General features: G+C 67.5%; 3 protein-coding genes across 5 annotated transcripts; 2 read left to right on the top strand and 1 right to left on the bottom strand.

Annotated features, from left to right (window-relative positions):
• Positions 1-169: 169 nt before the first annotated feature.
• Positions 170-1718, bottom strand: TEX51 (testis expressed 51). The gene is made up of 7 exons (XM_029073074.2): positions 1436-1718; positions 1271-1345; positions 1066-1155; positions 889-906; positions 656-739; positions 485-557; positions 170-302 (listed from the first exon to the last, which is right to left on the bottom strand). The coding sequence occupies exons 1-7, from the start codon at positions 1671-1673 to the stop codon at positions 185-187; spliced, it is 696 nt and encodes a 231-aa protein (XP_028928907.1). The 5' UTR covers positions 1674-1718; the 3' UTR covers positions 170-184.
• A 4724-nt stretch (positions 1719-6442) lies between these two features.
• On the top strand, positions 6443-10158 carry NR1H2 (nuclear receptor subfamily 1 group H member 2). 3 transcript variants are annotated; one of them, XM_029073046.1, is made up of 9 exons: positions 6443-6565; positions 6753-6814; positions 7028-7177; positions 7344-7619; positions 7844-8139; positions 8384-8563; positions 8900-8999; positions 9254-9331; positions 9555-10158. In XM_029073046.1, exons 2-9 carry the CDS (start codon positions 6772-6774, stop codon positions 9917-9919), a joined length of 1488 nt encoding a protein of 495 aa, XP_028928879.1. In that variant the 5' UTR covers positions 6443-6565; positions 6753-6771; the 3' UTR covers positions 9920-10158. The 3 variants fall into 3 exon arrangements, with proteins under 3 accessions (XP_028928879.1, XP_028928878.1, XP_028928880.1); XM_029073045.2 differs by lacking the exon at positions 6443-6565 and having other exon boundaries at positions 6654-6814; XM_029073047.2 differs by lacking the exon at positions 6443-6565 and having other exon boundaries at positions 6655-6814; positions 9123-9331; positions 9555-9788.
• Positions 10159-10576: 418 nt separating this feature from the next.
• Positions 10577-21279, top strand: POLD1 (DNA polymerase delta 1, catalytic subunit). The gene is made up of 27 exons (XM_029073031.2): positions 10577-10675; positions 10928-11136; positions 11318-11430; positions 11656-11796; positions 12001-12126; positions 12332-12503; positions 12575-12671; positions 13164-13293; positions 13543-13709; positions 13960-14064; positions 14338-14478; positions 14678-14788; positions 14902-15093; positions 15246-15334; positions 15501-15617; positions 15716-15829; positions 16085-16232; positions 16484-16579; positions 16666-16803; positions 16965-17140; positions 17283-17435; positions 18188-18290; positions 18771-18903; positions 19198-19311; positions 19748-19800; positions 20010-20107; positions 20977-21279. Exons 3-27 carry the CDS (start codon positions 11373-11375, stop codon positions 21080-21082), a joined length of 3078 nt encoding a protein of 1025 aa, XP_028928864.1. The 5' UTR covers positions 10577-10675; positions 10928-11136; positions 11318-11372; the 3' UTR covers positions 21083-21279.
• The last annotated feature ends 595 nt before the right edge of the window (positions 21280-21874 follow it).

Here is a 21874-nt window from a genome sequence, read left to right as displayed (position 1 = left end):
GCGGCCCCATCCCGCCCCACCCTGTCTAGACCACAGCAGGAGGGGGACGGACCCAGGCCCCAAGCCCCCCGGTGCCCGGCTCTCCTCCAGTCTCCCGGCCCTCGGCGTCCCCTCCCACCGCCGGGCTTGCGGCTCGCCCCCTTCCCTCCCCAAGGTCCCAGCCATCCCGTCTCCGATTTACTCTTTATTTAACGTTCGTCTTGCCATCCTCCCCACCCTGGCCGGCCTCCCCAGGCCCCTCTGTCGCCTCTTTTGTCTCCTTGAGGTCCCTGTGCCTCCGCTTCCATAGGAGGAAATAAAACCTGCGGGGGAATGGGAGGCATCGGCGCCGGGATTGAGGCCTGAAAACTAGACAACCAACAAGGGGGGGAAGAGAGCGAGCTGAGGGGGTGGGTGGGGGATGAGAGGAGAGGGGAAGCGCTGGGAGTCTGGGGGGAGGGCGGGAAGAGGAGGCCGAATCCAGCCTAAGCTGGCAGCCGCTGACCCCAGTCCAGCCGCCGCTACGAGAACGCAGAGCCCGGCCGCTACTCCGCCAATGATCTGAGGCAGCGAGGATTCTGAGGCGGGGGAGAAAATGGGGGGAGAAGTCAGGGGAGGGGCCCAGGACGGGCCGGGAGCATCGGGGAAGGTGGGGCCGGGGGGCGGAGACGGGTACCTGGGCAGAGGGCCGGGTTCCCACAGGTCATGTTGCTTCGCTGGCAGTTGACGCAGTTGGTCACGTCTACCAGGAAAGTAGGCCCTGGGGTGGGACCGTGTCGGGGAGGGGGTGAAATCAGACACAGGTGAGACCCCCCAGTCCCTCCCTGTCTCACGACAAGCCCTTCCCCATGCTGCCCCCGGCCCCCCAGCCTTTCTGGGGCCCACCACTCCCTCGGGCCCCAGACTCACGGCAGGATGGGCTGCAGGCTACGGGGAGGCAAAAGACGAGAAGGAAGAGATTGAGGGGATCGGGCTGGGGAAACTGAGGCCGCGATGAAGAAACGGGCCGGGGAGAGGGGCAGGAGAGGAGACGTGGGTGGATCTGGGGTGCGGTGGAGGGGGAGGAGGTTCTGAGGGAGGGCCCACCCTCTGCTTTCAGCTCTTCTGAAGCTTCCCAGAGATGCTGAACGAATTTCTGTCCCTGAGTCGCCACCACAGAACTCAGAGCCTCCTCGCCTGGAAAAGGGGCAAGGGAGGGGTCAGCGGCTCCCAGGAGCCCAGCATCCGGCCCGCAGCCAGAGTACCCGGATCTCTTTATCCCGTCGCCCCCAGCACCCCCAGAGACCCTCACCCCCCTGGTTTCCCTGGATTCCGGCATCCAGCTGGCCGAACAGCTTAGCCATTTCCCACTCGAGCCGATCCTGATCTGGTGGGAGAAGGAAGTAGGGTGGGGAAGCCAGGCGGTGAGCGTTCTCTCCCCTCTTCTGCCCTCCCCTCCCCATTCCCCTGCCCTCACCGAGGAAGAGGGGTTTGGGCGGAGCCCTCTGGTCCATGAGGAAGGCTTGGAGGCGATGGGCCAGGTTGCTGGGGGTCCCCGAGGGTCCCGGCGTCACCCCCCTCAACAGGATCTCCAGATCGTACTCCACCAACCCCTCCCAGCACTGGAGACAGAGTGAGGCCTCCCCGGGGGTCGGCAGGGAACAGAGGAGGAACCACAGCCACATCTGGCCCTCCGGCTCCTCTGCTCGTCCCATTCCTCTGACCCCCGCTCCCTCCAACTGACCCCTCCGTGGCCCTGTGATCTCACACTCTTCCCATTCTATTTGGAACCAAGGGCCCCAGCCCCTCCTTTCCTGAGGGACCCAGGCTCCCCTAGCCCCCAGCTCTCCCCTCCTACTCGGCTCCCGGTCCTCTCGGGGATTCCAGTTTCCGTCCCCGGCCCCCGTCGGCCTCAGGGATCCAGGGATGGTCACCGAAGCGAGAAGGTAGGGCAGGGATCGTGTCTGCCATCCTCTTGCAGGTGCTCAGTACAGCGCTCTGCACCTGATAAGCGCTCAATCAATACCGCCGGTGGATTGAGTGGGGAAGGAATTGAGGAGGAGTCGTCCTTGGCCAGGGCGGTAAACTCCCGGACAGTGGATAGTGAGGGAGCCGGGGTCGGTGAGGCGGTTGTCTGTGAGAAAGATCACGGTGGGGTGGGGGCCGAGGGGCTGAGTAGGGGAAGGGTCTGTTGGCGAGGAGGTGGGGGACGAAGGACATCCCTGAATCCCTCCGGCCCCAAATCCACCGGACCTCAGCTCTCCTTAGAGATGCGGCCCTCCCTAAATCAACTTTCCTCCAACGAGCCTTCCCCTAGTCTTTCCCAATGCCCCGTGCCCCATCAACCAGCCACCTCTACGCATAGAGATTGATTTATTTCCTTCCAAAGCAGCTGGGTATACATGCGTCATCAACTGCACAATCATCAATTTATTCTGATCAATCGGTGGTATTTATCGAGCATTTACTATGTGCAGAACATTGCACTAAGACCTCGGGAAAGTACAATATAAAAGAATTGGCAAACACGTTCCCTACCCAGAAAGAGCTTGCAGTCTAGGGGGGATTCTGATTCCACTATCTGGAAAGATTTTTAGGTCTATCTCCCCCATTACAATGTAAACTTTTTTTTGCACAGGGTGCTTCCTTTGCTCTTTTCCAAGTGCTAAGAGAAGTAGTGTTGCCTAGTGGATAGAACGCGAGCCCGGGAGTCAGAAGGACCTGGGTTCTGATCCCGGTTCCGCCACTTTTCTCCTGTGTGACCTCGGGCGACTCACTTCGCTTCTCTGTGCCTCATTAACCTCAACTGTAAAATGGGGATTAAGACTGGGAATCCCACGTGGGATGCGGACTTGTGTCGGACCTGATTACCTCCTATCTGCCCCAGGGCTCAGTACGGTGCCTGGCACATAGTAAGCATTTAACAAATACTATCATTATTATCTTTTCGCTCACACCCCCTTGCCCAGATACCCACTCGCCGCACGCCCATTACGCCCGGCTGAGCAACGAACCACCCGCCATCAAAGGGGAACGCTGGAGTGAAGGGGACTTCTTCGCTTCTCCCCGTAGCGGGATGGCAGCAGGCTGCAACTGGGTAGCGAGGTGGGAAGGGGAGAGCCAGGCTCCTAGGGCTCTCCCTCCAGCTTGTTGGTGGCTCTCGGCTGATTAATGATAATGGCGTTTATGAAATGTTTACTATGCATCAAGCACCGTTTGAAGCCCCGGGGTAGAGACAAGTTAATCAGGTGGGACACAGTCCCTGACCCACAAGAAGCTCTCAGGCTGAGGAGCAGGGAGAACAGGGTTGGATCTCCTCTTTCACGGTTGAGGAAACTGAGGCACAGAGAATTAAAGTGAGTTGCCCAAGGTCATGCAGCAGGCAAGTGGCAGAGTTGGGGTTAGAACCCAAATCTTCTGACTGCCAGACCTATGCTTTTTCCACGAAGCCACGCTACTTCTCAGATTAGTTGTGGGATCAAGGCCGGAAGGTGGGGCAGTGAAAGGTCCTTAAAGGAGACACCGAATAGGTTTTACTCAGGTCAAAATTTTCCAATAGTTTTGACCAACTGGATGGGGTGGCTGGAAAGTCCCAAATATTCCTGCTCAAAATTGGGACAGACGGTCACTCCACGTCAGTCCACCTCGTGGTGGAGCTCCAAATCGAGACTCTGACTCCCGTGACTTAGGTCAAGGGAGAGGCCTCCCCATCCCCGCCTCTCCCCCGGTGGAATTCCATGCTGCAGCTGGATGGGGCAGGCGCAGAATTAGTTCTTTGATCCAGGTTGCCGTGATCTCGTCTCTGCGAAGGGGCTGAGAGAAGACCGGAGGGAACGACCCGAGGGAGAAGAGCTCCGAGAAGGAGAGAAACCGGTCAAGGGGATGTGGGAGAGGAGGGGAGGAGGTGTCATTGCCAAGGCAGGGGAAAGGGAAAGAAGAGGGGACTTCTCTGGGCAAGAATGATCGAGGGATCTGAACGGGGCCCTGGAGGTGCGGGATGCTAGAAGGAAAATCCATCCGTCGGAGGATCAACTTATTTTTACCGGAGTGGTGTCTGGGGGGAGGGGAAGCCCGATCTCCATCTTATCCCCATCTGCAAAATGGGGGTGAAATACCTGTTCTCCCTTCCCTTAGATGGTGAGCCCCCAGTGGGACAGGAGCCGTGCCCAACCCCGTTGTCTTGTATCTGCCCCGGCGTTGAGCAGAGTGCTCGGCACATAGCGGGAGCAGGGGAAGGTCTGTGGAGTGCTGAGAGGAGTGAGGGGTTGGAAGTGTTTGGTGAGGGGGCAGATCGAGCCGAGGGAGGCTCAGAGGCCGGAAAGGAGGGGTGGATAAGGGGGGGAGAGGTGGTGACCTGAAAGACAGTCACCCGTTGTTCCTCATCTTTCCAGAGGCCAGAGTAAAGGGAAAGTGAGGACACGGCAGATGATAGTAATAATGGCATTATTAACTGCTTGCTACGCGTCAAACATTGTTCCAAGCACTGGGGTAGCTGCGAGTTAATCAGGTGGGACGCCATCCCTGCCTCACGTGGAGCTGAGGGAGACCAGGGATTTAATCTCTAGTTTACAGATGAGGAAACTGAGGCCCAGAGACGTGAAATGAGTCGCCCAAGGTCACACAGCAGGTTAACACAGTCTTCCTATCCCGCCTAGACTACTGCAACAGCCTCCTTGCTGACCTCCCAGCTTCATGTCTCTCCCCTCTCCAGTCCGTACTTCCCTCCGCTGCCCAGATGATCTTTCTACGGAAACGTCAGGACATCACGCCCCTCCTCAGGAATCTCCAGTGGCCGCCCACCCACCTCCATAGCGAAGAAGAACTCCTCACCATTGGTTTTAAAGCAGTCCGTCACCTCGCCTCCTCCTACCTCACCTCGCTTCTCTCCTCCCGCTCCTCCGGTGCCGCTAACCTCCTCACTGGGCCTCGACCTCGTCTGTCTCTCCACCGACCCCGGGTCCAAGTCCCACCTCTGGCCCGGAACCCCCTCCCTCCTCAAATCCGCCAGACAACCACTCTCCCCCGACTTCAAAGCCTTACCGAAGGCCCATCTCCTCCAAGAGGCCTTCCCAGACTACGCCCCACTTTGCCTCATCTCCCACTCCCTTCTGCGTCGCCCTGACTCGCTCCCTTTGCTCTCCCCCCCTCCCACCGCACTTATGTATGTATCTGTCACTTATGTATGTATCTGTCACTTATGTATGTATGTATGACAGAGAAGCAGCGTGGCTCAGTGGAAAGAGCCCGGGCTGGGGAGTCACAGGTCATGGGTTCGGATCCCGGCTCCGCCACTTGTCAGCTGTGTGACTGTGGGCAAGTCGCTTCACTTCTCTGGGCCTCAGTCACCACATCTGTAAAACGGGGATGAAGACTGTGAGCCCCACGTGGGACAACCTGATCACTTTGTATGTATCCCCTCCCAGCGCTTAGAACAGTGCTTCGTACCTAGCGCTTAACATATATCCTCATCATCTGCCATTTTATTTATATTGATGTCTGTTTATGTCTTGATGTCTCTCCCCGCCCCCAGGCTGAGAGTTCGTCGTGGGCAGGGGCTGTCACCCTTTACTGCTGTATTGCACCTTCCCAAGCGCTCAGTCCAGTGCTCTGCACACGGTAAACGCTCAATAAATGCGACCGAACGAATGAACCGTCGTCCCGGGCCTCAGAACCCAGGTCCTCTGCCTCCCAGAGGCTCCGGGTTCTTTCCCCAGGGCCGCACTGCATGTCATAGCGAGGGAGGGTTTCTATCAGGGAGTCTTCGCCTCGGTCGAGGGGAGGAAGTCACAGGGGTTGGGGTGGCCGGATCCCGCTCTCCGTTCTTTGGGGGGTACGAGAAGCAGCGTGGCTCAGTGGCAAGAGCCCGGGCTTGGGAGTCAGAGGTCATGGGTTCGAATCCCGACCGTGGGCAAGTCACTTCACTTCTCTGGGCCTCAGTTCCCTCATCTGTCAAATGGGGATTCAGACTGGGAGCCCCACGTGGGCCCACCTGATGACCCTGGATCTCCCCCAGCGCTTCGAACAGTGCTCTGCACAGAGTAAGCGCTTAACAGATACCAACCTAATGATTCTTATTAGATGGGGGGGGGGGAGGGGCCGGTCTAATTCCCCTCTGCCCCGGGCGACGGAACGAGGCAAAGGGGAGGCGGAACGTCGGGGCGCTGGGCGCGCGGAGGGGCCGGAACCTTAGGCCTGCGCACGCTTCCGGTGCGCGCTGAGGGGGAGGGGGAAACGGGGCGGCCCGCTCCCGGAAGTGTGGCGGCATTTCCGCTCTGGCCTCCCCCGCCCGCTCCCGGAAGTGACGCGGGGCGGGGTTGCCGGAAGAAGTGGCGAACTTTCTTTTTTGGAGGGGAACGGAGGGAGAACGGGGAGGCAGGGAGCGGGAGAAGGGGGGGAGGGGGCCGACACCGGACGCAAGGGGAAGAGGAAGGGGAAGAGGAAGGGGAAGGGGCCCCGCCGGCCCCGCCTCCGCTCAGCCCCTCCCCCCCCGCCCGCAGCCCGCCGACGCCCCCGGCGGTTTCCACGGCAACGGGCCCGGCCGGTCCGCATCCCCGCCTCCGGGGCCCCCCGTGAGCCCCCCGTGAGCGGCCCGGGGGGGGGGGGCATGGTGAGAGGGCCGGGGGGCGGGGGGCGGGGGCTGCCGCGGGGTCGCGGAGGGTCCCCGGGCTAGAGCCCCACCTGGGGCCGGCTCGCCGTCTGGGGGGAGGGGGGAGCCCTAAAATCAGGGCCCGAGGAGGGGCTCCCCGCGCAGCTCCATGCCCAGGGCGCCCTCCCCCTCCATCGTCTCCCCTCAGGCTTCTCCGTGACCCGACCATGTCCCTGTCGGCCGGTGACGCCGCAGAGGCCCCGTCGCCCGGTGAGTCTGAGCCCCCTGCCGTCGCACGACCCTCCCCCCCCCCCCCCCGTCCCCGGGCTCACCTCTGCTCCACCCCCACGTGACATCAACTCGGCCCCTTCATCCGTTGCCGTGGCAACGGCCCGGGGACCGCTCAGCCATCCCCGTCCTCCTCCCTCCCTCCCTCCCTCCCCCTGTCCCGACCGCCTCCTCCCTTCCTCCCCGCCCCCGCAGGAGATGGCGACCCGCGGCACGGGCCGCCCCCCTCCAGCCCCTCCTCCCCCCGGACGATAAAGGAGGAGGGGGCCGAGCCCTGGCAGGGAGCGGGGGGCCCGGACCTGGACTTCCAAGGCACCGACGGGGAAGGCTCGGCCTGTAGCGTCGGTGAGAGGGCCCGGCGGGACGGGTGGGGAAGGAGGAGGCCGGGGGCGGGAGGGCGGAGAAGGGGGGGGGCGAGGGTTTCGGGGATGGAGAGGCCCCCATCCCCCCCCCCCCGGGCCTCTCCCCCTGATCCCGCTCCCCTCCTCCCCCGCCGCTTCCCCGGTCCCAGCGGAGGAGCCGGAACGGAAGCGAAAGAAGGGCCCGGCCCCGAAGATGCTGGGCCACGAGCTCTGTAGCGTGTGCGGAGACAAGGCCTCCGGCTTCCACTACAACGTGCTGAGCTGCGAAGGGTGTAAGGGCTTTTTCCGCCGCAGCGTCATCAAAGGGGCCGCCGGGCGCTACACCTGCAAGGGGGGCGGAGCCTGCCAGATGGACACCTACATGAGGCGCAAGTGCCAGGAGTGCCGCCTGCGCAAGTGCCACCAAGCTGGCATGCGGGAGCATTGTGAGTGCCGGCCCCCCGCCCCGCCCGCCGCCCGCGGGGGACCCCGGCCTCCCCTCCCCCGGCCCGCCCGCGGGGCCGGAATAGATTCGAGACAGCCGGTGGCCGGCCCGGACGGGGTAGGGCTCCACCCCCGTCCCGGCTCCGCGGCGAGGCCCCTTCCCCTCGGCCAAACTCCGGGTCCCCGCGGGGGAGCCCCGCGCCGAGCCCCGGCTCCTCGCCCCCAGGTGTGCTGTCCGAGGAGCAGATTCGGAAGAAGAAGATCCAGAAGCAGCAGCAGCAGCAGCAGCAGCAGCAGCAGCAGTCGTCGCTGAGCGGGGCCTCGCGGGGTGCGGCCGAGGGCGGGGGCTCCCCGGGGGCCGGAGCCGGCTCCGAGGCCGGGGGCGAGGCGGGGGCGCGGCTGCTGGCCGTGGCTCCCGGGGGCGTCCAGCTGACCCCGGCGCAGGAGACCATGATCCAGCAGCTCGTGGCCGCCCAGCTACAGTGCAACAAGCGTTCCTTCTCCGACCAGCCCAAAGTCACGGTAACTCCGGGCACCGGGCGGCGGGCAGCCTCGGATCCCGGCCGCCGCGGAGGTGCCCCTGGGGCGGCGGAGGGGAGGGAGGGGTTCGTCGAGGGTCCCGGGGGGCCTCCGGGACCTCCTTCAGCCGTCTCCACCCGCCCCCTCCCGCCCCACCGCCAAATCCACCGGCCTGCCCGGCGGCGCCCGGAGCCGGGCGAACGGCCGGCTCGGGACGGGCTGACTACCGCCACCCGTCCGTCCACAGCCTTGGCCCCTGGGGGCCGACCCCCAGAGCCGGGAAGCACGCCAGCAGCGGTTCGCCCACTTCACCGAGCTCGCCATCATCTCCGTCCAGGAGATCGTTGACTTCGCCAAGCAGGTGCCGGGCTTCCTGCAGCTGTCGCGGGAGGACCAGATCGTCCTGCTCAAGGCCTCCACTATCGAGGTGCCCGCTGGTTCTGGGACGGTGTGTGGCGGGGGCGGGTGGGCAGAGGCGACAGGGCGTCTCCGCTCGACTCTGCCCTGAGGCCTTGGGACCCCACTTGCAGAGCCCTCCTTCCCCGGTGCGCTTGTGGATGTACAAGCACACGTTAATGTGAGGGACGAGAAAGAGACCGGGCTGTGGGAGGAGGGGAGCTGGGGACCCTGGGTCGTAGAGGTGGAGGAGGAGGGAATTGGCCATCTGGTTCTGAATTCCCTGCCTGCCCTCCGCCCCCCCCAACGCATACACACAACACTCACTCCTTCTCCCTCTCCTTCTCTCCTTCCCCCACCAACCCAGATCATGCTGCTGGAGACGGCACGACGCTACAACCACGAGACAGAGTGTATCACGTTCCTCAAAGATTTTACCTATAGCAAAGATGACTTCCACCGAGCCGGTAAGACCCGGGCCCCGGGGGGGAGAGAGAGAGAGAGAGCGAGCTGGGAGATGATGGGGGAGAGGGAGGAGGGTGCAGGGATGAGGAAGTGTGGACCCCCCCACCCCCCCACCCCGGCCTCAGGCCTCCAGGTGGAATTCATCAACCCCATCTTCGAGTTCTCGCGGGCGATGCGGCGCCTGGGTCTCGACGACGCCGAGTACGCGCTGCTCATCGCCATTAACATTTTCTCCGCCGACCGGCCCAACGTGCAGGAGCCAGCCCGCGTGGAGGCGTTGCAGACCCCCTACGTGGAGGCCCTGCTGTCCTACACGCGCATCAAGCACCCCCAGGTGCCCCGGGGGAAGTCGTGGGGGCCGCAGGGCGGAGGACCGGGGCGAGGGGCGGGGGGAGCCCGGCCGAGACGGCGGGACCCGGGCCCGCCGTCTCCTCCTCTGACCGTCCCCCACCTCGGCCGTCCCCGCTCCTCCGTCCCTCTCCCCGCCGTCTGACCTGGTGCCTCCTCTCCCCGCCCTCCCCCGTCCGTCCCCCCCCCCCCCCCGCCGCTCCCCCCAGGACCAGCTGCGCTTCCCCCGGATGCTGATGAAGCTGGTCAGTTTGCGGACGCTCAGCTCCGTCCACTCCGAGCAGGTCTTCGCCCTGCGCCTGCAGGACAAGAAGCTCCCGCCGCTGCTCTCCGAGATCTGGGACGTTCACGAGTAACTAACTACCTGAGGGTCCGGGCCGCCCCCCGGCCTCGCTCACTTCGGCTCCGAACTCTCCGGCCCGGGCCCTTCCGAGCTTGCTTCAGCCCTCCTCTCCACGTCTTCCCGGGGGCGGGGGGGTCGGTGACCTTGGTGCTCTGTCCCACCCTGAGGTCAGCGATCCCCTTCTCCGTCACTCCCCTCCCCCCGGCACTTAGCCCGTCCCCCCCCATGTAGTTTCAGGGTCTCCCCCACCTGACCCTGGCGAGCTTATCTATCGCCCACAGAGCAATGCACCTTTTTCAGGGGAGGGGAAGGGGTTGGGGATGGTACTCCAGGCCCTCGATCGGGAGCGGGGGCCGGAGCCCCACTCGCATTAACTCCTTGTCCCCAGGACGGGGGAGAGGGGACGAGCCTTCCTCCCCTCCCCCCCAACTTAGCTCCTTTTATTTAATAAAAACCGAATTAAAAAGTTGTTTAAAAACGTTAAAAGTCGAGGGAGGAGGAGGCGGGGCGGGGGGGGGTGGGAGGAGTGGCAGCAGCCAGAGACAGGAAATTCCCCGGGGAAGGGGAGCGGGGCCTGGCTCGGCCCGCGGGGGATTTTCGGGGGCGGAAAGAGGAGGAGGAGGGGCGTCGGGGGAGATTCCCAAACTGTCCGGCCGGAAAAGTGGGGAGCGGGGACGGGCTGCATTTGGGGAAGGGAGAAGGAGGGAAGGAGGGGAGGAGGATGCGCGCGCAGCCCCCGACGGCCCGCCCCGCGGGGGCGGGGGGGGAGCAGGATGCGCGCGCAGCTCGGAGGGGCCCCGACGGCGCCGGCTGCGCGCGCAGCCCCGGCCCGGCCGGCGGGGGCTCGGCGCGCATGCGCGCGCGGCGCCACACTCATCATGGCGGGAGGGCCCGCCCGCCGCGCTCTGGGGTCAAAGGGCGGCGGCGGGAAACCCCGGTGGCGGGAGAGCGGGGCCGGCGGACGCCAGAAGGGAGGTTGCGGCCGAGGTGGGCGCCGATCTTCCCCCCCCGCAGTTGAGGTGCGGGGCCTGGAACGCCCTCACCTCACCTCCTCATGGCTGCTTTTTCCCAGCGTCCTCCTCGCTTTGGCCCCCTGGCCGTTACCCGGCATCCCCTGGGGTCCTGCTCTCCCCCCTTCAGCCCCTTCCCTCCCCCCATCCCCTCCCCCACCCCTTCCCACCCCCGCTTTAGCCCTGTCTTCCCCCCTCCACCCCCGCTAACCGTGTCCCCCCCCCTTAGGATGGAGCGCGAGCGCCGGTCCTGCCCGGACCCCGGGGTCCCCGCGAAGCGCCCTCGCGGGGCCGACGTGGACGAGAGGGACGAGGAGACGGCGGGGCCCCCGACACCCGACCCGGATGAGGACCCGGAGGAGCTCGAGGCCGAACGGTGGCTGCGGAGCAGGAGGACGAGGAGGTCGGGCCTCTGCCCCCGGAAGAGGCCACGGAGGGGTAAAATCGAGGCCGGCTTTGCCTCCCGCCCGGGGGGAGGCGACGAGGGGAAGGGGGAGAGTCGCCCCGTCCCACCGCGACGCCTGCCCGTGCACCCGTGGCCCGTGCACCCGTGGAACGTGCACCCGTGGCCCGTGCACCCGTGGCCCGTGCACCGGCAGACCATTTCTCCCTCCCCAGGCCGGCTGTCTGCTTCCGACCGGGACCCCCGCTGGCCCCGGCCTCCCCCGCCCACCATGGACCCCCAGACGGAGCCCCTCGTCTTCCAGCAGCTGGAGCTCGACCACTACGTGGGTGAGGCCGGGAGCCCCCGAGGGAGGCTCCCCTCCCGGACGGGAGCGGGGCGGCCGACGGGGCGCGCGCCCGAGGCGTGACCCGCCCGGCCGGCGGGAGACGGACCGCTCCGTCGTCGCGCCCCCCTCGTCCTCCGGGACCCGCCTCTCGAGCTTAGCCGGGAGGCCGGAGGGGGTGCCGGACCCACCTCCTTCCCCCCGCCCCCTCACTTCTCTCTCCTCCCAGGCCCCCCGGTCCCCGGATTCCCGGGCGCTTCGCGGGGCTCCGTCCCCGTGATCCGGATGTTCGGAGTCACGGACGGCGGGAACTCCGTCTGTTGCCACGTCCACGGCTTCGCCCCTTACTTCTACGTGCCGGCTCCTCCCGGTGAGAAGCCTCCCGACTCTTCCCGATTCCCCCGTCCCGTGCCTCGTCCCTCCGACTTCCCTTTTTCCCTCCCACCGGTCCGCCTGTCCCGACCCCGTCCCCTCCCCGGGCGGGGTCCGTCTGGCCGCGTTGCCTCCTCCAACCTCCCCCCGATCCGGGTCCCTTTCCCCTCCGGTGGTGACGTCGGGGCCCCCGACCCCCCAGGGTTCGGCACGGACCACCTGGCGGAGCTGCGGCGGGAACTGGACGGGGCCTTGCAGAGGGACCAACGGGGGAACAAGGAGCTGGGGGACCCGGCGGTGCTGGGCGTGGAGACCTGTACCCGGCAGAGTGAGCGCCCTTCCCGCCACGGAGGGACTGCAGGGAGCCGGGGACGGGGGGTGCGGCGGTTCGGTCCCCGAGGGGAACGGGGGCCGGCTGGGGGTGGGGCAGGGGGTAAGGTCCGTGCCATTTGGGTCTTTGAGGGGAACGGGAGTCGGCGGGGGGGCGGGCGGTCTGCGGCACTCGGGACTTTCCTTCGCGTTCCTCCGGCCAGGCATGTTCGGCTACAGCGGTCAGTGCCCCGGGACATTCCTCCGCATCACCCTGGCCCTGCCCCGCCTCGTGGCCCCCGCCCGCCGCATCCTGGAGGGGGGCGGCGTCCGCCTCAGAGGGCTGGGGACGCCCGGGTTCTCCCCCTACGAGGCCAACGTGGATTTCGAAATCAGGTACCCGGAGGGAGACGGGGGCGGAGGGGGAGAGAGAAAGAGAGCCCCCTGACTCCGTCCTCTTCTCTCAGGTTCATGGTCGACACCGACATTGTCGGCTGTAATTGGATTGAACTGCCTCCTGGGAAATACCAACTGAGATCTCTGTCTGGCGGAGGACAGAAGAAGGTGAGTTGGGGCCGGGACCCCGGGGACCGGGACTCGCGGGTCCCCAAGGGGAGCAGGGGCTAGAGCCGCCGTCGGTGGCTTCTGGAGGAGGCCTGGGCTCGAGCCAGATTGGAAGCGAGCCGAGCCGTCCTTCTGGGAACGTTGAACGTGCGCGGTTCTCCTCCCCGTGGGCTGGTGCGGGCGGAACTGAGCCCCCCGGCCCCCCAGGGGGACCACGTGTGGGTGACGCAGCGGGACCGCCCACGCGCTCACTGCGGCACGCCCAGGACCGTCGCCTGACGGTCTCCCGCCGTGGAGCCTCCAAACCCAGTCCGAGCCCGAACGGGTCTGGCTTGGAGCCCGCCCTCCTGCCTCCCGGAGGGCCCGCTGACCGCTCCTGCTACCGCTTACCGGGTTAGCCAGAGTCTGAGCGGGCGGGGGAGGGGGGTGGCCTGGGGGAGCGGGGTCCCCAGGCCTCCTTCAAAACCCTATCCCGCGCCCCCGTCTCCCCAGGTGACGTGGTCCCAGCTGGAAGCGGACGTGGCCTGGTCAGATGTGGTCAGTCACGCGGCCGAGGGCCAGTGGCAGAGGATTGCCCCGCTGAGGGTGCTCAGCTTTGACATCGAGTGTGCGGGGAGGAAAGGTGTGCGGGAGGCCGAGGGAGGGACCGGGGGAAGGATTGGGGAGGGGAGGAGGGGCTGGGGGAGGGGATGTCGTGACCGAAAGAGTGTCGGAAAGTAGCCCGCTTCCCCTGACCCTCGCTTCTGGGGCTCTGTCCACCCTCCCATTTCCTCTCCCCACCGCGTCCTCCCCTAGCACTGGTTTGGCCTCTGACCTCTCCCTACCCACGCCGCCCGCTCCTCTCTGACTGTCCTCGCTCCCGGTCCGCCAGGGATCTTCCCAGAGCCGGAGCGGGACCCCGTGATCCAGATCGGCTCCGTGGTTCTGCGCTGGGGGGAGCCGGAGCCGTTCCTCCGCCTGGCGCTCACCCTGAAGACCTGCGCCCCGATCCTAGGGGCCCAGGTGCTCAGCTTCGACCGGGAGGATCAGCTCCTGGAGGTGCTTGGCTCCCCTCCCTGTCCCCACGGCCGCCGGCAGCCCCCGGCCCCCTTGCAGCTCGAGGGATGAGTTGGGTTCGGTTTCGGCGGCGAAGGGGGCTTTGCCACGGGGAGAGAGTCAGGGGAGGCGGGGGAGAACCAGCAGGCACGCTACTGCCGTGTGCGTGTGTGTGGCGGCGGGGGGACTGGGATGGGATGTGGGGGGTGGAGGAGGGTCTCTGTCCTCCCCCGTGACCTCGTGACGCTTGCAGACCTGGGCGACCTTCGTCCGCATTCTGGATCCCGATGTCATCACCGGGTACAACATCCAGAACTTCGATCTCCCGTACCTGCTGACTCGGGCACAGACTCTCAAGGTGCCAGGATCCAGTCTGCTCCCTTGGCCCCAGCCACGTTCTAGGGCCCACCCTCATTTTGCCGATTGGGACTTGAGGGGCGGGGCCTCCTCCTCCTCCTCCCCCCCCACCTCCCCCACTCTCCTGACCCTTCGTCGCGTCTCCCTCCCGCCGGTCTTGGCCTCCGGGTTTCAGCCTCCCGCTCTTCTGGGCGGGGTCGCCTCTCTCTGTCTCTGTTTCCCTGTCTCTGTACCTCGCCTCTCAACTTTCCCCACACCTCCCTCCCCCACCCAGATTCCCTTGTTTCCGTTCCTGGGCCGGGTCTCGAATCTCCGCTCCCAGATCCGCGACTCGTCCTTCCAGTCCAAGCAGACGGGCCGGAGGGACAACAAGGTGGTCAACATCGCCGGCCGCATCCAGATGGACCTGCTGCAGGTGAGGGGGCTGGACGCCAGGGCCGGGGGAGATGGCTCCTCTCCCGAGCGGAGCGGGCCCCGAAGACTCTGAGGGGAGCTGGGAGGGCAGACCGCTTGGGTCCCGGAGGGACATCGGGGCTAAAAAGTGGGGAAGAGGGGGTTTGGGGCAGCCCCACCTGGCCGGCCTCAGCCTCCACCCTCCCCCTCTGTTTGCTCAGGTGCTGCTGCGAGAACACAAGCTTCGCTCCTACACTCTCAATGCCGTGAGCTTCCATTTCTTGGGGGAGCAGAAGGAGGACGTCCAGCACAGCATCATCACTGACCTCCAGGTGACCCGCACACACACACACACACACACACGCTTCCCGAAGCCCCTGCCCCCCGAGGCCGGCCCACAACACCCCTCAGGCTTGCCGACCCTCGTGCGCCCTTCCCGTTGCAGAACGGCACGGACCAGTCTCGCCGGCGCCTGGCCGTCTACTGCCTCAAGGACGCTCTGCTGCCCCTGCGCCTGCTGGAGCGGCTCATGGTGCTGGTCAACGCCGTGGAGATGGCCCGCGTCACTGGCGTCCCCCTGGGGTACCTGCTGTCCCGGGGACAGCAGGTCAAGGTCGTGTCCCAGCTGCTCAGACAGGTCAGGGGGCCCGCCGGGTCGAGGGAGGGGACCGGGCGGCCCGCCCTCGCCCCCTCTCCCCCCCTCGGCCCTGCCCCGGGCACGCATCCCGAGACCGTCCCCATCTCCCTCTCCCTCTCTTTCCCCGCACGACCTTCCCTCTCCGGGTCCAGGCAATGCACCAGGGCCTGGTGATGCCTGTGGTGAAGACCGAGGCCGGCGAGGATTACACTGGGGCGACCGTCATCGAACCTCACAAGGGGTGAGCGGGGGAGGGAGATGGCAGGCAGATGGCCAAGGGGCGGGAACAGCAAGAGATGGGGTGGCTTCCCCCTCCGATGCCTCACGAGTGGGTGGCGGGGGGAGGGTGGGCGCCGGGGAGGCTTCTCGGCCCTCGCCCCTCCGTTCACCGCCCCTCTCCTCTCTAGGTACTACGACGTGCCGATCGCCACGTTGGACTTTTCGTCGCTGTATCCGTCCATCATGATGGCTCACAACCTGTGCTACACCACGCTGCTGCGGCCGGGGGCCCGGGAGAGATTGGGGTGCGGAGAGTTCAGGGGGGTTGTGTGCACAGGGGGCCGGGTGGTGGGGGACCCTGGGGCTATCCCGGGACGTTCTCACCGTGATCCCTCCCCCTCAGGCTAACCGGAGACCAGTTCATCAGGACCCCGACGGGCGACGAGTTCGTGAAAAGCTCCGTGCGGAAAGGCCTGCTGCCCCAGATACTGGAAAACCTACTCAGTGCCCGCAAGAGGTAGCCTGGCCCTTCCCTGCCCCGAAACCGATTTTGGGCTCCTCTCAATATCCTACTCACCCACCTGGCCCTGGGTGCCACTGGGGCCCCTTCTGCCCCTCCTCCTCTTCCCGCCCGTGGGTCTTAGGGAGATTTCCCGTCGTCCCCTTCCTCATCTCCCTACTCTCCCGCTAACCGTGCCGCCCCCCGGCCTTCGCCGTTCACCCCCGACCGACTCCGCGGCCCCTAACTCTCCTCCTGCCCCGTCGGCCTCAGGGCGAAGGCCGAGCTGGCCCGGGAGACGGACCCCCTGCGCCGGCAGGTCCTGGACGGGCGACAGCTGGCACTCAAAGTCAGTGCCAATTCGGTGTACGGCTTCACGGGCGCCCAGGTGGGAAAGCTGCCGTGCCTGGAGATCTCTCAGGTGAGCGGGGCTTCGGGCTGGGGTCCGGGGCCGGAAACCGGACGCCCGGGTCCCGCGGGGCGCGGAGGGCCGGCTCCTTGTGAGCTGGGGGCGGGTCTGCTGCCTCCGGCAAGCTTCCCCGAAAGCTTAGCGCAGAGCTCCGCGCCCGGCCGACGCTCGGTGAACCGCCGTCCCGTTCGGGACGGCCGGGGTCGGGCTCGGTGCCCCGCTCCCCTCTGACCGGCTCTTCCTGCCGCCCCTTTCCCCGTCAGAGCGTAACGGGGTTTGGCCGTCAGATGATCGAGAAGACAAAACAGCTGGTGGAGTCCAAATACACCCTGGAGAACGGCTACGGTGCCAACGCGAAGGTCGGCGATTTGAGGGGCGGGGCCCGGGGAGCCGGGGACCCCACCCCCCTGCCCTCCCCCTCCCCAGCCCTGTCTTCCCGGCCCAGGTGGTGTACGGGGACACGGACTCGGTCATGGTCCGCTTCGGGGTGACCTCCGTGGCCGAAGCCATGACCCTGGGGCGAGAGGCGGCGGACTGGGTCTCCGGTCACTTCCCCCACCCGATCCGGCTGGAGTTTGAGAAGGTGAGTCGGGAGGGGAAGCCGGGGGGAGGGGAAGCCGGGGGGAGGGGGGCGCCCGGGCCCAAGCCGTCCCTTCTCCCCTCCCGCCTCGCCCCCGCCCGGAGGACGGTGGGCTGGGGCGGTCTCCGATCCCGGGGGTCCCTCCCGGTCTCGTCCCCGCACAGGTGTATTTCCCGTACCTGTTGATCAGTAAGAAGCGCTACGCCGGCCTCCTCTTCTCTTCCCGCTCCGAGACGCACGACAAGATGGACTGCAAGGGGCTGGAGGCCGTCCGCAGGGACAACTGCCCGCTGGTGGCCAACCTGGTCACCTCGTCGCTCCGCCGGCTGCTCATCGACCGGTCAGTCCCGGACCGGCCCCCGCCCCTCCACCGGGACCCCGGGGCCGGCCGCCTCCTCCCCGACCCGCCCCGAGCCCACGCCGGTTCTCTCTCTCTGACTGTCGGTCCTGTCCGTCCGTCCGTCCGGGACCGTGGCCTGCAGGGACCCGGGCGGGGCGGTGTCGCACGCCCAGGACGTGATCTCGGATCTCCTGTGTAACCGCATCGACATCTCCCAGCTGGTCATCACCAAGGAGCTGACCCGGGCCGCCGCCGACTACGCCGGCAAGCAGGCTCACGTCGAGCTGGCCGAGAGGTGCGGGAGGCGGGGGGGGGGAGGCGGGGTGGCCCCGGCATGAAGCCAGAGGGTCGGGAGGGTGAGGGGAGAAGGAGGGCAGGTGGAGTGGGCACTTGGGGCGGCAGGCGGGAGGAGAAGCGGCGCGGTCTAGCGGCAGGAGCCAGAGGACCCGGATTCTAATTCTACCTCGGCCACTTGCCTGCTGGGTGACCCCGGGCCAGTCGCTCCACCTGTCCGGTCCTCAGTCTCCTCATCTATAAATCGGGAGGCCCCGCCGCTCAGGCGCCCAACTCCACGTGGGACGGGGACCGTGCCCTAGGCGACGGTCCCGTAGCTACGCCGGAGCTTAGTCGCGCGCTCGGCGTGCGGCGAGCGCTCGGCAAAGACCGTCCTCGTTCCGGCCGCCGTCCTCCTCGTCGTTCAGGGGAGGCAGGGAAACCGAGGGAGGTGAGACGACGGGAGGCCTTGGAGGGGCAGGGAAGGAAGGAGAGGCGGCCCCCCCGGCCCCCGGCCCCCTCCCCGACCGAACCCGGTGGAGGCCAGAGCCCGAGCTGGGGGCCGAGTGGCTGCTTCTCCTGCTCCAGCTGCCTGATCTCCGCCCGGCCCCCAGCTGGCTGCCTCCCTGCCCGCCGCCAGCCCCTTCCCTCTCCCGAGTGCCCCGCCCCGCCCCGCCCCCTCCGGAGCCCTCCCTCCCCTCCCTCGCGCCCCCGACCCCTCCCCGCCCGTGACCACCCCTCCTCTCTCCCCCTCCGCCCCCCGTCCCGCTGCAGGATGAGACGCCGGGACCCCGGCAGCGCCCCCAGCCTGGGCGACCGGGTACCCTACGTCATCATCAGCGCGGCCAAGGGCGTGGCCGCCTACATGAAGTCAGAGGTCAGAGGGGACGGGGGGCGGGGAGGAGGGCGGCGGGGGCAGCCCCACCTGGGTCTGCGGTCCCTCCTTCCCCGGCTCCCCTCCCCCCACCCGGGCCTCGGCTCTCACTTCTGCTTTCCAGCCCCGGGAGCCCGAAGGGGGTGAGGCCGAGGCGGGGAGGAGGCCGCTGGGGAGGAGGGAGCGGATGTGTGTCCCCTCGCCCCCTGCCCCTTTCACCCGAGCCCCGCTGGCCCTCCGTCTCCCTTTCTGCCCAGGGTCCTCCACCTCCCTCCCTCCCTCCCTCCGCTGCTCGGATCCGGCCCACGGGCCAATCCGCCACCGCCCCCAGACTGCCCCCGCTGCTCAGGCCGCCCGTCGCCCCGGGACCCGTCGCCGGCGGTCGACTGGCAACCTCCCCGGTCGGGGCCCCGCCCCCCCCCCCACCCCGCCTCTCTTCCCCCACCCTTTCTCGGGCCTGAGTCGCGGTCCCCCCTCGTCCAGGACCCCCTGTACGTGCTGGAGCACAGCCTGCCCATCGACACGCAGTACTACCTGGAACAGCAGCTCGCCAAGCCTCTGCTGCGCATCTTCGAGCCCATCTTGGGCGAGGGCCGGGCCGAGGCCGTGCTACTGCGTAAGGAGAGGGGCCGGCGGGTCGGGCCGAGGCCCGGCGGGGTCCACGGGCGGTCCCGGAGAGGGTCGGATGGGCCGGGAGGGTCGGGCCGAGCCCGGCGGGATCCCGGAGGCGACGGGGGAGCCTCGGGGTTGGGAAAGGTGGGCACGGGGGTGGGGCACGGGGGCTCAGCAGAGTTAGGTGGATTGGACGGGGGTGAGCGAGGGGTGGCCGGAGGGGCCGGATCCCCTGGGATCTCCTATCACGCCACGCACGCGCTTACCCCTCCGCTCACGTGCGCCCTCGCCACCCCAGGCGGAGAGCACACCCGCTGCAAAACCGTGCTGACGGCCAAGGTCGGGGGGCTCATGGCCTTTGCCACGAAACGGAGCTGCTGCATCGGCTGCCGGGCCGTGCTGAGCCACCACGGTGAGCCCCGGGGCCAGGAGGCGGGGGCGGGGCCCCCCTCGGGGGGTGGGGGTGCACTCGGGTTTCGGGGCCCGACCCCTCCCCCCTCCCCCGCCGGTCCTCCGGCCCCACCTCCGCCTCCCTCCCGTTCCACTCCATCCCGCTTCCCCTCCCCTTCGGGGTCCCTGCGTCCGGGAGGGGTGTGGATGAGGAGGGAGTGGGGTCGTGGTCTGAAATGGGGGGGCTGGGGGAGGAGGGTTGGCCCCCCGGGATTTCCCCAGGGGAGTTTTTCCCTCACACACTTGCTCCCTTGTTCTCCAGCCTCCGGGGACTTTCAGATGGATCGGGCGGGGGGGGCGAGGAGAGAGGAAGGACCAAGCACAATCGCCTCTGGGACCCTTCTACACCCCCCCCCCCCCCCGCCCCGACTGACACCTCCCTCTTTTCCCTCCTCCAGGAGCTGTGTGCAAATTCTGTCGCCCGAGGGAGTCTGAACTCTACCAGAAGGAGGTGTGAGCGGGCGGGGTCGGGGAGAGTGACGCCGCCCGCGGTCTCCTCGGAGTCGCTTCGGGTTTCCCAGCTGCCCACCCTGCACCCCTCCCTGCCCCCCGGCTCGCCCGCACAGACCCACGGATGCCCGCCCGCACGTGCCCTTCCCACGCTGGCGCCCGAGGGATCGGGATCCTCCCCCCCAACGCCTCCCGCCTCCCCCCCTGCAGGTCGCCCACCTCGGGGCTTTGGAGGAGCGCTTCTCCCGTCTCTGGACGCAGTGCCAGCGCTGCCAGGGGAGCCTGCATGAGGACGTGCTCTGCACCAGGTACCTGGGCCAGGGCCCCTTCTCTTGCCCACCCCATTACGCCGTTTCTCCGGCGGCCCCATCCCAGCCTCTCTGGGCCTCTGTCCCCTCGTCACCCCCAGCCCCCGGGTATTCCCGTTCTTGTCACCCCAGCTCCCCTGTATCCCTGTTATTCCCATTCTTGTCCTCACCCCCGGTATTCCCGTTCTTGTCCCCGGCCCCCTGGCGTTTCCATTCTTGTCATCCCAGCCTCCGGTCTCTCCCGCATCCCTCCTTCGGTCCCAGCTCCGGCCCTCCCGTCCCACGGCCTCCCCCCGCTGCCCCCTCCCCCCCACCCCCCGCCACCGCCGTTCTCCCGGTCCCCACGGGTCCCCCCGGCGTCTCCGTGGGACACGGCGACCGTTTCCCCAGGGAACGAACGGGTGGAGCGGGTTCCCACGGGGAGGCCAGGTGATATATGGCTACCCACCTCCCCATACCCCGTTCACTCCCCGCCCTTCTCTGGCTTATCATCGGCCACCGGGCCCCACCCAGCCCGGCAAAGTAAATACCCCCAGCCCCCTCCTCTCCCCTCCCGCAGGTGGAGGATAGGGAGCCTCTGGCAGCTGGAGCTGGTTCGGGGGGGTGGGGGGGCGGGAGTGCGGACGGGCAATAGGAGGGGAAGGGGTGCAGGGAGCAAAGTCCTGGGAACAAGGGATGGCGCCACGCTCTTCCCCCGGCCCCACCCAGATGTCTCCTCGAATCCCAACACCCCCGGTCTTCCCCCCATTCCCACTGCTTTGGGGGTGAGCGGGGTGGGGCGGGTGCCTGGTCCCGGGCGGGAGCAGAGAGGACGGAGGGCCGGCGTGGCCCGGGCCCCCCTTCACCTCCTTGCTCCCCCTCCACCTCAGCCGCGATTGCCCCATCTTCTACATGCGCAAGAAAGTTCAGAAAGACCTGGATGACCAAGAGCAGCTGTTACGTCGCTTCGGCCCCCCCGGCCCCACGGCCTGGTGACCTCTGTCGCCCCCCCTCCCCCCCCAGGGGGATGGGGTTGCCCCCGGAAGCCACCAGAGCTCAGGACTTGACCCCCTCACCCCCTCCAGGCCGCCCCGGTGAGAGTTGGAAAGTTGGGGGTGTATCCCCGGGGAGTGGGTGGGGGCTGAAGGGAAGGGTTTTTTTGAATAAACAAATAAAGTATTTTCCTTTTGGTATCTTGGGGTCCGTGTGACTGGTTACTTCGCGGGCGGGGGGGGGGGGGGGCGGGCCGAACGGACGGGGCTTCGGGAGGGAGAGGGGCGCCGGGGAGCCGGGCGCGGGGATCGCCACCGGCTCGGCTCGCCGAGGGCCCGGCCCCTTCCCTCCCCCGTCCCGTGGGATTTCATAAATCGCCGAGGCGGGAGCGACAGCGAGAGGCGACATCTTCGCGGGACCCGGCCGGCTCGGCCCGCGCCCTCCACGGCTTCCATCTCCCCCTCCCGCCCCAGACGTCCGGCCGTCCGGGCCCAGGTTCCCCCTCCTCTCCCACCCCGCCCCGGGCGCATCCCACCTGCCGGGGAGCCGGGCGTCCCGCCCCGTCGGCCCCCTCCTCCGGGACCCGGCCGTCCGTCCCCCGGCTTCTGGCCGTCTCCCCGGGGCCCGCCGTCCCTCGGGGGAGCGGGGCGTCCCGCCCGGGTTCCTCCCCCCCGCCCCCCCCCCCACGCCCCCCGGGGACCCGGGCGGCCGGCCCCCCGGGCCCCGCTCCTGCCTCCTTCCGGCCCCGCCGGTCCTATTGTGCAACTCCTTGGGCCCAGGAGGGGATTTTCGCTG

This window comes from Ornithorhynchus anatinus, chromosome 10 (assembly GCF_004115215.2).
Source record: "Ornithorhynchus anatinus isolate Pmale09 chromosome 10, mOrnAna1.pri.v4, whole genome shotgun sequence".
Lineage (NCBI taxonomy): Eukaryota > Metazoa > Chordata > Mammalia > Monotremata > Ornithorhynchidae > Ornithorhynchus > Ornithorhynchus anatinus.
The sequence above is the reverse complement of the archived record's forward strand: the minus strand, read 5'-3'. Positions and strand labels throughout refer to the sequence as shown.

What these genes read in the sequence shown, in the direction of transcription:
- TEX51 (XM_029073074.2), bottom strand. Translation starts at nt 1,673, where the DNA reads ATGGGACGAGCAGAGGAGCCGGAGGGCCAGATGTGGCTGTGGTTCCTC. An exon ending in AATCCAGGGAAACCAGGGGG is followed by an intron (nt 1,156 to 1,270) that starts GTGAGGGTCTCT and finishes CCCCTTTTCCAG; the next exon opens with GCGAGGAGGCTCTGAGTTCT. An exon ending in GAACCCGGCCCTCTGCCCAG is followed by an intron (nt 558 to 655) that starts GTACCCGTCTCC and finishes CCCCCGCCTCAG; the next exon opens with AATCCTCGCTGCCTCAGATC.
- NR1H2 (XM_029073046.1), top strand. Translation starts at nt 6,772, where the DNA reads ATGTCCCTGTCGGCCGGTGACGCCGCAGAGGCCCCGTCGCCCG. An exon ending in AGCTGGCATGCGGGAGCATT is followed by an intron (nt 7,620 to 7,843) that starts GTGAGTGCCGGC and finishes CCTCGCCCCCAG; the next exon opens with GTGTGCTGTCCGAGGAGCAG. An exon ending in TCAAGGCCTCCACTATCGAG is followed by an intron (nt 8,564 to 8,899) that starts GTGCCCGCTGGT and finishes CCACCAACCCAG; the next exon opens with ATCATGCTGCTGGAGACGGC.
- POLD1 (XM_029073031.2), top strand. Translation starts at nt 11,373, where the DNA reads ATGGACCCCCAGACGGAGCCCCTCGTCTTCCAGCAGCTGGAGCTCGAC. An exon ending in TCCAGATGGACCTGCTGCAG is followed by an intron (nt 14,479 to 14,677) that starts GTGAGGGGGCTG and finishes CTGTTTGCTCAG; the next exon opens with GTGCTGCTGCGAGAACACAA. An exon ending in CTGAACTCTACCAGAAGGAG is followed by an intron (nt 19,801 to 20,009) that starts GTGTGAGCGGGC and finishes CCCCCCCTGCAG; the next exon opens with GTCGCCCACCTCGGGGCTTT.